The sequence below is a fragment of the Mustelus asterias genome, chromosome 18 (genome assembly GCF_964213995.1).
Source record: "Mustelus asterias chromosome 18, sMusAst1.hap1.1, whole genome shotgun sequence".
In the NCBI taxonomy this organism is placed as follows: Eukaryota; Metazoa; Chordata; class Chondrichthyes; order Carcharhiniformes; family Triakidae; genus Mustelus; species Mustelus asterias.
The window spans coordinates 85243010-85256113 of record NC_135818.1 but is presented as its reverse complement, the minus strand read 5'-3'; the positions used below and the strand labels follow the sequence as shown (position 1 = coordinate 85256113).

The 13104-nt window shown below is 42.6% G+C and overlaps 1 protein-coding gene across 1 annotated transcript; it reads left to right on the top strand.

The window, feature by feature from the left end:
- The first annotated feature begins 4463 nt into the window (after positions 1 to 4463).
- LOC144506861 (G-protein coupled receptor 68-like) lies at positions 4464 to 10322 on the top strand. The gene is made up of 2 exons (XM_078233217.1): positions 4464 to 4816; positions 7531 to 10322. The coding sequence occupies exon 2, from the start codon at positions 7637 to 7639 to the stop codon at positions 8612 to 8614; it is 978 nt and encodes a 325-aa protein (XP_078089343.1). The 5' UTR covers positions 4464 to 4816; positions 7531 to 7636; the 3' UTR covers positions 8615 to 10322.
- Positions 10323 to 13104: the final 2782 nt, after the last annotated feature.

The window sequence follows — 13104 nt, the reverse complement described above, 5'->3', positions numbered from 1 at the left end:
TCATAGCACACAAGATGAAACTGGAGGAGGGGTCTAGCTCACCGGATACGGGAAGTGAGATACAATTAGATGACACTATCTTCTGAGAAATGGTTCACGCTGACAAGGAAGGAGATAAGGGAGTTGAAATTGAAAAGAATTGCAGAAAGGAGATGCAAAGATAAAACAGATCTCTCACACTATGTACTTAAGGGTTAGAAGCCCAATGTATTCCTGAATGTTTTTATGTGAAGGATAATATATTAATGAGAAAATGGAGACTTTCTCCTGATAACACAGATGAAGAGTGGCTGGAGCTCCATCATGTTGTACTACCACCTGAGTCTAGAAAGAAATTGTACAAATAGTCCTTCCATTATGGGGACATTTAGGAATAAGGAAAACTCAAGTGAAGATACAGTTTTACTGGCCTGAGCTACACAAAGATGTAGTTAGATTTCGTCGAACATGTCACACACGTCAAATGATAGGAAAAGTACAAGCTGTAATAAAACATGATGTGGAGATACCGGCGTTGGACTGGGGTGAGCACAGTAAGAAGTCTCACAACACCAGGTTAAAGTCCAACAGGTTTATTTGGAATAAACTGCTCCTTCCTCAGGTAAGTCACTCTGGGGAGCAGCGATCCGAAAGCTCGTGATTCCAAATAAACCTGTCAGACTTTAACCTGGTGTTGTGAGACTTCTTACTGTAATGAAATAGGCACCTTTAATTCCTATTGCAGGTTTTGAGGAGCCTTTCACAAGAGTTCTGGAAGATTGGGTTGAACAAAAAGTTGCAATCAGTACTTACCGATGATTATAAGAACATAAGAAATAGGAGCAGGAGTAGGCCATCTAGCCCCTCGAGCCTGCCTCGCCATTCAATAAGATCATGGCTGATCTGATAGTGGTTTAGTTCCACTTACCCGCCCGCTCCCCATAACCCTTAATTCCCTTATTGATCAGAAATCTATCTACCCGTGTCTTAAACATGTTTAACAAGGTAGCCTCTACTGCTTCAATGAGCAGAGAATTCCAGAGATTCACTACCTTCTTAAAGAAGAAGTTCCTCCTCAACTCTGTTCTAAACTGACTCCCCTTATTTTGAGGCTGTGTCCTCTAGTTCTTGTTTCCTTTCTAAGTGGAAAGAATCTCTCTGCCTCTACCCTGTCTAGCCCCTTCATTATCTTATATGTCTCTAGAAGATCTCCCCTCAGCCTTCTAAACTCCAATGAGTACAGGCCCAATCTACTCAATCTCTCCTCATAAGCTAACCCCCTCATCTCTGGTATCAACCTGGTGAACCTTCTCTGTACTCCCTCCAAGGCCAATATATCCTTTCGCAAACAAGGGGACCAAAATTGCACACAGTACTCTAGTTGCGGCCTCACCAGTACCTTGTACAATTGCAGCAAGACCTCCCTTCTTTTATACTCCATCCCCTTTGCGATAAAGGCCAACATTCCATTTGCCGCCTTGATCACCTGCTGTACCTGCAAACTGAGTTTTTGCGATTCATGCACAAGGACCCCCAGGTCCCTCTGCACAGTAGCATGTTGTAATTTTTCACCATTTAAATAATAGTCCATTTTACTATTATTCCTTCCAAAATGGATAACCTCACATTTGCCAACGTTATACTCCATCTGCCAGATCCTCGCCCACTCACTCAGCCTATCCAAATCTCTCTGCAGACTTTCCGCATCCTCCACGCAATTCGCTTTCCCACTCATCTTTGTGTCATCCGCAAACTTTGTTACCCTACACTTATGGATGCATCCATTAATTTCCAGAAGCCATGGCATTAAGAAACATTACAGCAAGAAAAGAGTTGCAGACGAATTGACCAATTTATTTTACTAGATAGGGTGACCAATGGAAATGCAATCAGATCGAGGGTCAAATTTTGCGTCAGGATTGTTTAAGAAAGTCATGAATAACTTGGAGGTAAAGCAGTTTAATTCATCAGTATATCATCCAGAGTCACAGGCATCTTTGGAGAGATGGCATCAGACTTTGGAAAGAATAATGAAAGCGTATAGTCAGAATTACCCCCATGATTGGCACAAAGGAATTCCATTCTTACCATTTGCCATTAGGGATGCATCAAATGACTCTATGAAATGTAGCCCTTTTGAATTGGTGGATGGGCATTGAAGGAGGGTAATATAAAACTTATAGTATAAAAGCCCCTCATCTTAAATTTACTATAGTAAGTAGATTAGGTTAAGGTAAAGATTACAAGGTACATTATATATAGAATAAGGATTCACCATGTGCCCAATGCAATATGCAAAGGTATTGTCTGTATAACCACAATTTAACCAAGAATTATGAAATTAAACTGTACTCTTAATGTGTTTTGTAAACCTTGGCCAATGGGCAATCTAACTGCTCAGCATGATGGGAAATAGACAATAGTGGACAGACCAAATTCTTTTGAGGCAATGGAATATAGAGAGAGCAGTTCTCCTTATCAGCTTGTGTCAGGCAGCTGCAAGTTAATCAGGGCTTTGGAATATACTGGAGTGTATTAGCTCATGGTTAACGACATTGGTATGGTTACTCATGTGGGCAACGGGACTGAACATAGGCAAGGGAATTGACTCCCTTTACCAATTAAAATTATCCTTGAATCTACTGGATTTACATTGTTAGGTTTCCTAGTAATGAGGGAACTTTCAGTGCAATGGACTAATGAGCTCCTAATCCTGCTGATAGATAGAGCGTTATTGGCTAAGATAATAATGTGCAATATTGTAATTGGACCCTCCAGTTTGGGCGGGAAATCGAAGTGTTCAGAAGAGTATATCAATCTCACACTTGTACTGTTACGTCAGAAAGGGTTACCGGTACTTGCTGACTATATTTTCTCCTAATGCATGCATTAGCAATAAACTTCTTTTTGCTCTGTAACTACATGCTGTCTTTTGTGGTCTCTGTATTGGTTGAGTTCAACTGAGTACCACACCCCTCAGAGAGACACCCTGGAAAATTCCTCTTACAGGTCTGAGGTAATCTGATTCAGGAGAAGGTGTTGAGTAAGAAGTGTCAAATTTCAAAGAGAGACTGAATGGGGTTTGTGAATTGGTGAGGGATTATTTAAAAATATCACAGAAAGTGACGTAAACAGAAACTAGTAAGAAAGAGACTCGTAGTTTTGTCGCAGAGGAGAAAGTGCTAGTTTAAATACCAGTGTCGCATGAACCATTAACAGCTAGGTTTAGTAAACTGTACGAAACTGAGAAAAAAGTTAGTGAACTGAATTATCTGGTTAGCACTCCATATAGAAGAATATCCCACAGAATATGTCACATAAAGATGCTCATGAAATATTTTGATAGGGAATAAGACAAAAACAAGTTGTATTGATATGAATGATGCAGAGAGAAGGGTTAAAGTCTGAAAATGAGTTTCCTCAAATTCAATTGAGTAATGCGGAAGTATTTAAAAATGTCTAAGTTATCTTCTAGATAAGAATTGAAGGATAAAGAATGGTATGAAGTGACAGTGTTAAAGGGGATAGAATGGTGTGAAGTGACAGTGTTAAAGGGTACAGAATGGTGTGGAGTTACAGTGTTGAAGGGGACAGAATGGTGTGGAGTTACAGTGTTAAAGGGGACAGAATGGTGTGGAGTTACAGTGTTAAAGGGGACAGAATGGTGTGGAGTTACAGTGTTAAAGGGTACAGAATGGTGTGGAGTTACAGTGTTAAAGGATGCAGAATGGTGTGAAGTTACAGTGTTAAAGGGGGCAGAATGGTGTGGAGTTACAGTGTTAAAGGGGACAGAATGGTGTGGAGTTACAGTGTTAAAGGGGACAGAATGGTGTGGAGTTACAGTGTTAAAGGGGACAGAATGGTGTGGAGTTACAGTGTTAAAGGGGACAGAATGGTGTGGAGTTACAGTGTTAAAGGGGACAGAATGGTGTGGAGTTACAGTGTTGAAGGGGACAGAATGGTGTGGAGTTACAGTGTTAAAGGGGACAGAATGGTGTGGAGTTACAGTGTTAAAGGGGACAGAATGGTGTGGAGTTACAGTGTTAAAGGGGACAGAATGGTGTGGAGTTACAGTGTTAAAGGGGACAGAATGGTGTGGAGTTACAGTGTTAAAGGGGACAGAATGGTGTGGAGTTACAGTGTTAAAGGGGACAGAATGGTGTGGAGTTACAGTGTTAAAGGGGACAGAATGGTGTGGAGTTACAGTGTTGAAGGGTAAAAAAAAATATCTTCCTGGGGCTGGTTGGAATTGACAGCTCCACCTCCAGATGGACAAATTCTGCTTCATAACTTTTCCCTTTCTTTATTCATGGACTGCTGTGTTTTTTACTCTGATGTGGCGAATGAGTGTTACAGGTATGTTCTTGTTTATCTCATTGTTTTCAGGTGGCAAGTTTGTTCTTGACTAGCCAGGATGTAATGGAGATTGTGGTGGGTGGGGGGAGAAGCCAGGGGAGGAGTCAGGTTTCTCATGAAACTTTTTAGTTTCTGTTTCTTGCTGTCTTGGTTGCAGTCTGCATCACCCTGGTAAGAGGCTGAGTGCTAAAGTATTAAGATGAAGTTCGTATCTTAAAATCATGAACACAGGACATGCGTATATTTCTGGACGCTGATATATTTTAGCCTCTCTGGTGAAGATTGCTTTGCGTTTCTTGTGAGTTTCCCAGCAGTAATTCTATTTGAACAATAAACACTTTGTGATACTGTGCAAAACAAAGTGACCAACTGTAACATAAATAGAGAATCGCAATCTTGAAATCGCTCAATGCAGCCAAGACAGACTTTCAGGAACGGATCCAGCTTTCTGTCAGAAATAGACAACAGGATTCTTTCAGAGGTAGGTGTTTCATTTTATTCTACATCTCAAAAAACCAGTGGAGGAAGTAAAGAGTCAGGACACAAAGGGACAGAATGAAGACAAAGGAGGCGCTCTTACCAAAACAATTCTCAGTCCTGAACAAGGATGAAAATGGGAGAGTTTCAGGTCCATTTTTTCGGTGAGGACACAAGTCCAATCTTATGCCACTCTGGAAAAAAAATGCAAAATCTGTATCCCACCAGTAAGGACCTAAGCTCACTGGAAAGCCGGCAGCTGACATAAGAGGATGCAATGACCACTGGCCTCCCTGACCAATCGCTGCCCCCCCTCCCCCCCTCCCCCCCAGTAGACCCTGTCCACAGACCCCTTGGTGCTGCCCAGTACTGGTGGATACTGCCAGGGTGCCAGGTGGGCAGGGCCAAGGTGCCAAGCTGGCACTGCCCAACGGGCACTGCCCCACCTGCTCTACGCCTCCTTGGAGGCCTCCAGTCCTACCAGTGAGACCATCACAACAGGTCCCTGTTGACAAGGACCATACGTGATCCTTGCCGGTGAGGACATTCATTGCGCCCTTTTCAGGTGTGAGGCTGATCTCGCCGTATACCTGGGCCTGGGAAGATTGTGATAGGTGAGAAATCGGGCGTGCACCCAATTTTTTGCCTATCTCATGATCTTACCGGCTCACCCTGTCCATTGACCAGTGTGATGAGAAGATAGCCTCCAAAGTAAATGGAGAAGTAATGTTCGAGTGACTTTTGAAAAATTTATTTGCGAAAGTTTGTAAACTGCAGGAGTGTCAAATTTCCCCAAACCCAATTAGCAGAAAATTGACCAGGTAGAGTTGTACAACTCCGGTTTGACACCTCGCCTCTTATACCCGCTCTTAAAGTCAATGAAGGCAGGCAATGGGTTTTAGGAAAACAATTCAAAGACTTTGGGTCTTAACATTTGAAGGCGAAGCTTTGAGTGATGGTTGAGTACACAAGAGGTCATAGTCGGACGAACCGAATTAGAAACACAGGAACAGGAGTGGGCCATTCAGCCCATCGAGCCTGTTCCAGAGTTTAATGAGATTATTGCTGACCTATGGTTTAACTCCATATACCTGCCTTTGGCCCATATCCCTTAATACCTTTGCTTAACAAAAAATCATCTACCTCAGGTTTAAAATGATCTCACATCAACTGCCGTTTGTGGAAGAGAGTTCCACATCTCTACCACCATTTGTGTGTAGAAATGATTGCTCACATCTCGCCTGAACAGGCTGACCCTAATTTTTAGACTATGCCGCCGAGTTCTAGAATCTCCAACTAGTGGAAATAATTTATCTTTATCTACCCTGTCTTTTCCTGTTAGAATCTTGAAGACTTTGATCAGATCACCCCTTAACCTTCTAAATTCTGGAGAGAACAGGTCTGATTTGTATACCTTCTCATAATTAAACCCTTGAAGTCCAGGTATCATTCTTGTAAACCCTTCCTAAGGGATGGTGCCCAGATCTGCTCAGTGACTCCAGGTGAGGTTAAACCAGGGTTTTGTGCAGCTGCAGCATAATCTCTGCGTCCCCATACTTCAGTCCCCTCGATATAAAGGCCAGCATTCCATTAGCCTTCTTGATTGTTTTCTGCATCTGTATGTGGCATTTTAAAGATCTATGTACCTGAATGCCTGAGTCTCTTTAACATCTATTGTATTTAACTTCATACCATCTAGAAAGTACTCAGATTTTTCCTTTTTTGGTTCAAAATGAATAACCGCAACACTTGCACAGATTGAAATCCATCTGTCCATTCACCTGAAATCCATTTTGCTCATTCACCTAGTCTCTCAATATCTCTTTGTAATTTTTTGCTGTCATCTACACTGTCCACAGTGTTCAGGTGGGGTAAGGGTTGGGTTGCAGGAAGATAGGGAGGAAGGGCTGAGGCTAGTAGCAGATTTAATGACACGGATTAATATTTTGAATCAGAAATGTTGGTGGACAGGTTGAGAGAGATGGGCAAGGACAGAGGGAATGGATAGGTGGGACACCGTGAGGAAGAGGCATATGAATGGATACTCAGGACTATGGCATTAACCAGGATAACACAGCCGGCTTCATCAGGCATGTGAACCATTAACCATCATTACAGCAGCGTGAGTACTATCCACAGGGTGCACTGTAGTAACTTAGCAATTCTTTTACAGCTGCACTTTCCAACCGTCGACCTCAACAACTAGAAAGACAGTAGCAACGGGTGCATAGTAACACCACCACCTGCAAATTCCCCTCAAAGCCAGACATCATCCCGAGTAGAAAATCTTGTCGTTCCTTCACCGACTGAGTCAGCTTTCTGGAACTCCTCTCCTGGCTCCATTGTGGGTGCACCAACACCACATGGACTGTTGCAGCTCAAGAAAGTAGCTCACCACCATCTTCAAGGACAATTTGGAATGGGAAATAACTAGTGAGCTCACCAGTGATGTCCACATCTGAGAATGGTCACATAGCTGGGGAGGTTAAGAGGATAATGATTGGGATTCAAATCTCAAGCACAGAATAAAAACGTTGGTGGGATCAGGTCCCACTTTGTAAACATTGAAGGGGTATGGGGGGAAAGGGCAGTTGATCAGGACAGATTGGAAATTTGATCTTACAGATAGCTGGTACAAACAATGAGCCAAAGGGTCTACCTCTGTTCTTTAAAGTTTCACTACTATACTGCTTCATAACTTCTCAATTTTTCTTCTAGGGAGACAAATTGCAGTAAAGAAGAATTAAATAAATAACCATCGTAAAAAGTTAACTTCCACAGCTGTGAAAATATTTGAAGAAAAGTTCCAATATTGTGTTCAAAGATGAACAAATGTACCGACCACAGTATCCATCAGATCCTGTTTCCCCCCGTCTACATTATTGTCTTCGTCATCGGCCTCCCGACTAATCTGCTGTCCCTGTATCACAGCTACCTGCAGATCAGACAGAGGAACGAGCTGGGAATCTATCTCTGCAATCTGACCATCTCAGACATGTTGTACCTCATTTCCTTGCCCTTCTGGGTTCAGTATATGCTGCTGCACGATGACTGGGTCCACTCTCGGGCACTCTGCACACTCAGTGGTCTGCTCCTCTACCAGAATATCTACATCAGCATTGGCTTCCTCTGCTTCATTTCCATTAATCGCTGTCTTGCTGTTGCCTACCCTCTGAAATTTAAATTCTTACACACCAGGAGGGCTGCAGTGTTGATCAGTGCTCTCATCTGGCTCAAGGAGATACCTGCCTGCGGCTTTTACATCCACTCCCAGGTTCTCAGTACAGACAAGGAGAATGACACCTTGTGTTTCGAACATTATCCGATGCAGACAAAGGACAGATATTTAAATAGTTACAAGCTCTTCATTGGATTCTTCCTCCCTTTGATTTTATTTCTCTTCTCTTACAAGAAAGTGCTGTCAGTTGTCAGTAAGGTCCGTGGGCTTCAAGGAGAGCAGAAATTACGAATTAAAAAATTGGTTTCTGCGTCAATCATCATTTTCCTGGTTTGCTTTGCTCCTTACAACATTCTCCTGATGGTTCGGTCCATATTCGAGCACGACTGTTGGTTTGCTGACAATATTTTTGAGGTTTACCATATTGGCGTGCTGTTGACGTGTTTAAACTGTGTGGCTGATCCCATCTTGTACTGTTTCATATCGCCAAGTTCGCAGGGCTGGTTAGGCAGGTTCCTGGATCCTATTACAAACCTCCTGCATTGCAGGAAGACAGAAGTAACTGAGGCCCCAGATATACAGGCCAAAACAACGGTTACGAATAGAACTGAAATAACATGTTAAGGGTACCAGGATGTGGACGAATAATGGGCAGGATTTTACGGCCTCCCTCGTCCCGAAACCGTAAAATTCCGCCCGAGGTAAACAGACCTTCCCATGCTCCGCCCCTTGCCAGATCCAATTTCCAGGGGAGGGGGCAGGGGGCAGGGGGCGGTAAAACCCCGGCCAATGTTTCTATTTAATGGGTGTTGTATATGAGTAGTTAAAAGGGAACCTTGCACAATCTTGATTTATATTTCCTCTAGTATAAGAGATTAGAGGGTGAGTTGAATGATGTATTTTAAAGCATAGCCAGAACTAGGTAAAGCATATAGAGAGAACAATTTCATTAAATTAATTGGTTTGGAGTTTTGAAAGAATGGAATTAGTTTAAGAATTTCACATTGGAGTAGTGTTTCTGATAAAAGTTGTGATTGAATTACATGTATCAATTTACTTTGGATTAGGGATTCTGGTGGAGATTGTGGTTGGACTAGAGCTTCATACAAGGACTGAGATTGGAATATAGTTTTGGGGATGGGTTAGGGTTGGATTTGAGTTTCAAGGCGAGACTGTGTTTGGATTGAAGTTTTTTCTAAAGTATTGCACCCAGATCAGGATTTCAGTTAAAGATTATGTTGGAATTTTGGTCGGCTGGGATTGAACTCAAGCTCCTTGTAAAATACTGCAATGGGAGTAGAGATCCTGGTGCAACGTAGGATCGGATTAGAGCTTGGGGGCTACATGATGATATGGCCTTGTGAGAAAATCCAGTTTCTAAATGCAATGTTTTTATTCTCGATATCTTTTCACTTAAATTGTTCATATCCCTGAGATTGCTATCTCTTAGATTTCCTTTGCCCTTTTGTTTTTGTGTACTGTTGGGGATAAAGTAAGTCCATAATTCTTTCAAAGTCTCTATACAGTTAAATGCAAAATAAATTATGTACTCACTATGAAACTCTGGCTCCTATAATAGCTTTTGATCTGAAGGCATTTGAATTATAAATAATGTGAACCTCATTTCTTATATTCTCTTCACCTGAGGATAAGCATATCACTAGGACAACATTTATTACCCATCCATAATTTGATTGAGAACCCTCCTCTTGAACTACTGAAGTCCACGAGATGTAGAAACTTGCAGTGTTATTAAGGAGGGAGCTCCAGGCAATTGGCCCAATGAAAGAAATGGTGATAAATGTCCAAGTTGGGAAGTGTGTGTGTGGTGTTGGCATTGGTCCCAGTATTCACCGAAATGGAATACATTCATCTTCTACTATTGTACGTTTGACCTATCTTGTTTTTTAGTTCTATCTCCAATGCCCTCTCAAGAAAGGGTAAATACACCATGGGTGGAATTGTCTGCTCCCCCATGGGTGGAATTGTCTGCTCCTGCCCACCCGAGACTGGAAATTCCCACCCGAGGTCAACGGACCTTGCAGTGGTCCATCAAATTTTCCCTCCCACCCGTAACAATTCCCATGGTGGATGGGACTGGAAAACTTACTCTCATAATTTTGTTTCACCTAGCTGAACTGGAACTACAGAACATGGTTGAGGGAGAACTTCATAGAGCTAAAAACTCTATCTTATGTCAATACAAAATCCATTTTAAAGATTTAGAAACAAGGTAACATATCTTTGAAATCCAAGTAGTGTGTAAATTTATTATGGTGATTTTTTTTGCTTTGTATAAACTCATATGTTACAATAAATGCCATGCATAACTAAACCTGAAATATACATTATTTTTCACCCTACTGGGGTGATCAGAAATGTGTGTTTTGGAATCCCATTATATGTTTCCAGTGTTTTACTGCGAAGTCTTGGGGCAGTATTTATGGTTCAAGCCACAGAGCTTGTAGCCAAGCTCTCTAAAATACTCCAGTCGTAGAAATATTTCCAAGCTATGTCCTCTCTTCTTCATTAAATCTGTCAGTCTTCTGGTGCAAAGTGGAATCCCGAGTGGCACTGTTCACAATTATCTAGAGAACAGTTTAGAAGTCACTGACATAGACACTGGAATAACCTGCTCTTTGGGGGAAACAAAAGTCATCCAAAAATGCATTTTCTGAAACAGTGGCACAGTGGTATTGTCACTGGCCTAATAATCCAGAGCCCTGGGGTAATGCTCTGGCAATCTGGGTTCAAATCCATCATGGCACATAGTATAATTGGGTTGTAATCCAATAAAAATCTGTAATTAAAGATCTCATGAAACCATTGTCGATTGTCATAAAAACCCATCTAGTTCACTATTGTCTCTTAGGAAAAGAAATCTGCCATCCTTACCTGGTCTGGTCTACATGTGACTCCAGACCTACTGCAATGTGGCTGACTCTTAAATGCGCTTTGAAATGGACTAACAAGCCAGTCAGTTGTATCAAACTGCCAAAAAAGGCAAAACAAAGGGAGTTAGGAGTCCTCTTGCATAAATCACAAAAAAACAGCGTGCAATTTCGACAGGTATTAGGGAAGGCAAATGGATCATTGGCCTTTATTCCAATGAGAATAGAGTATAAAAATAGGGAAATGTTGCTACAACTATACAAAGCACTAGTTAGACCACACCTGGAATCTAAAGTATACTGGCATTGGAGGCAGTCCAGAGGACTTTACTAGGTTGATTCCAGGTAAGGAGTTATCCTGAGAGTCCTCAACATTCATTAACACAGTCCTCAACATTAACATTAATTCCGGAACCCCATGAAGTCTCATGGCATCAGGTCAAATATGGGTAAGGAAACTTCTGTTGATAACAAGTACCAACCACACCCGCCCCCCCCCCCCCCCCCCACCCCAAGTGAAGAAATGAAAGGGGCAAGGGTGCAAAATGTACTCTTAGTGGGGGACTTCATTGTACATCACCAAAAGAGACTCCTTGGCAACAACCACAGACTGAGCTGGCTGAGCACAAAATGACATAGCTGCTAGAGTGGGTGAAGGAACCAACAAGAGTGAAAAACATACTTGACTTCACCCTCACCAACCTCACTGCGCAGATGCATCTGGCCATGACAGTACCAGTAGGACTGACCACCTCACAGTCCTTGTGGAGACATTGAGGATATCGCCCATCTTGTTGCGTGGTACTACCACTGTGCTAAATGGATACCATGATGTGGAGATGCCAGCGTTGGACTGGGATAGGCACAGTAAGTAGTCTCACAACATCAGGTTAAAGTCCAACAGGTTTATTTGGTAGCACAAGCTTTTGGAGCGCTACCCCTTCATCAGGACTCACCACGTGGTCTGCAGTGGTTCAAAGAGGCAGCTCACCACCTTCTGAAGGGCAATTAGTGATGGGCAATAAATGTTGGCCTAGCCAGTGAAGCCTATATCCCTTAAATGAAAATAAAAAAGCTACAATGTGGAAAGTAATGTCCTGTACACAAAAAGCAGGTAAAACCATCCAAGCCAATTATCACCCAATCAGTCTACTCTCGATCAGAAAAGTGATGGAAGGGGTCAAAGACAGTGCTATCAAGCAGCACTTACTCAGCAATGACTTGCTCACAGACACTCAGTTTGGGCTCCATCAGGGTCACTCAGCTCCTGACCTCATTACAGCCTTGGTTCAAACATGGACAAAAGAATTCCAGAGGTGAAATGAGAATGACTGCCCTTGACATCAAGACCACATTCGACCAAATGTGGCATCAAGGAGCCCTATCAAAACAGGAATCAGGGGAAAACCTTCTGCTGGTTAGAGACATGCCTGACACAAAGAAAGATGGTTGTGGTGGTTGGAGATCAGTCGCCTCAGTTCCAGGACATCAGAGCAGGAGTTCCTCAGGATAGTGTCCTAGACCCAACTATCTTCTGCAGCTACATGATTGACCTACTTTCCATTATCAGGTCAGAACTGAGAATGTTTGCTGATAATTGCACCATGTTCAACACAATTCATGACTCCTCAGATACTGAAGCAGTCCATGTCCAAATGCAGCAAAACCTGGACAATATTCAGGCTTGAGCTCACAAATGAAAGTAACATTTGCATTGCATAAGTGCCAGGTAATGATCATCTCCAACAAGAGCAAATCTAACCATTGCCCCTTCACATTCAATGGCATTGCCATCGCTGAATACTACACTATCAACATTCTACGGATTGCCATTGACCAGAAACTGAAAAAGTCAAGGCTAGGGACCCTAAGACGGGTAACTCACCTCCTGACTCCCCAAAGCCTACCCACCATCTACTAGGCACATGTCAAGAATGTGATAGAATACTCTCCACTTGCCTGGATGAGTGCAGCTCCAACAATCCTCAAGAAGCTCTACACCATTCAGGACAAAGCAGCCCGCTTGATTGGCACCCCTTCCACAAACATGCACTCCCTTCACCATTGATGCACAGTGGTAGCAGTGTGTACCATCTACAAGATGCACTGCAGGAACTTACCAAGGCTTCTCAGGCAGTACCTTCCTAAACTATTACCACCACCACCTAGAAGGGCAAGGGCAAAAGACTCATGGAAACACCACCACCTGGAAGTCCCTCTCCA

Excerpts from the sequence above, each read along its gene's own strand:
- LOC144506861 (XM_078233217.1), top strand. The coding sequence starts at position 7,637 with ATGAACAAATGTACCGACCACAGTATCCATCAGATCCTGTTTCCCCCC.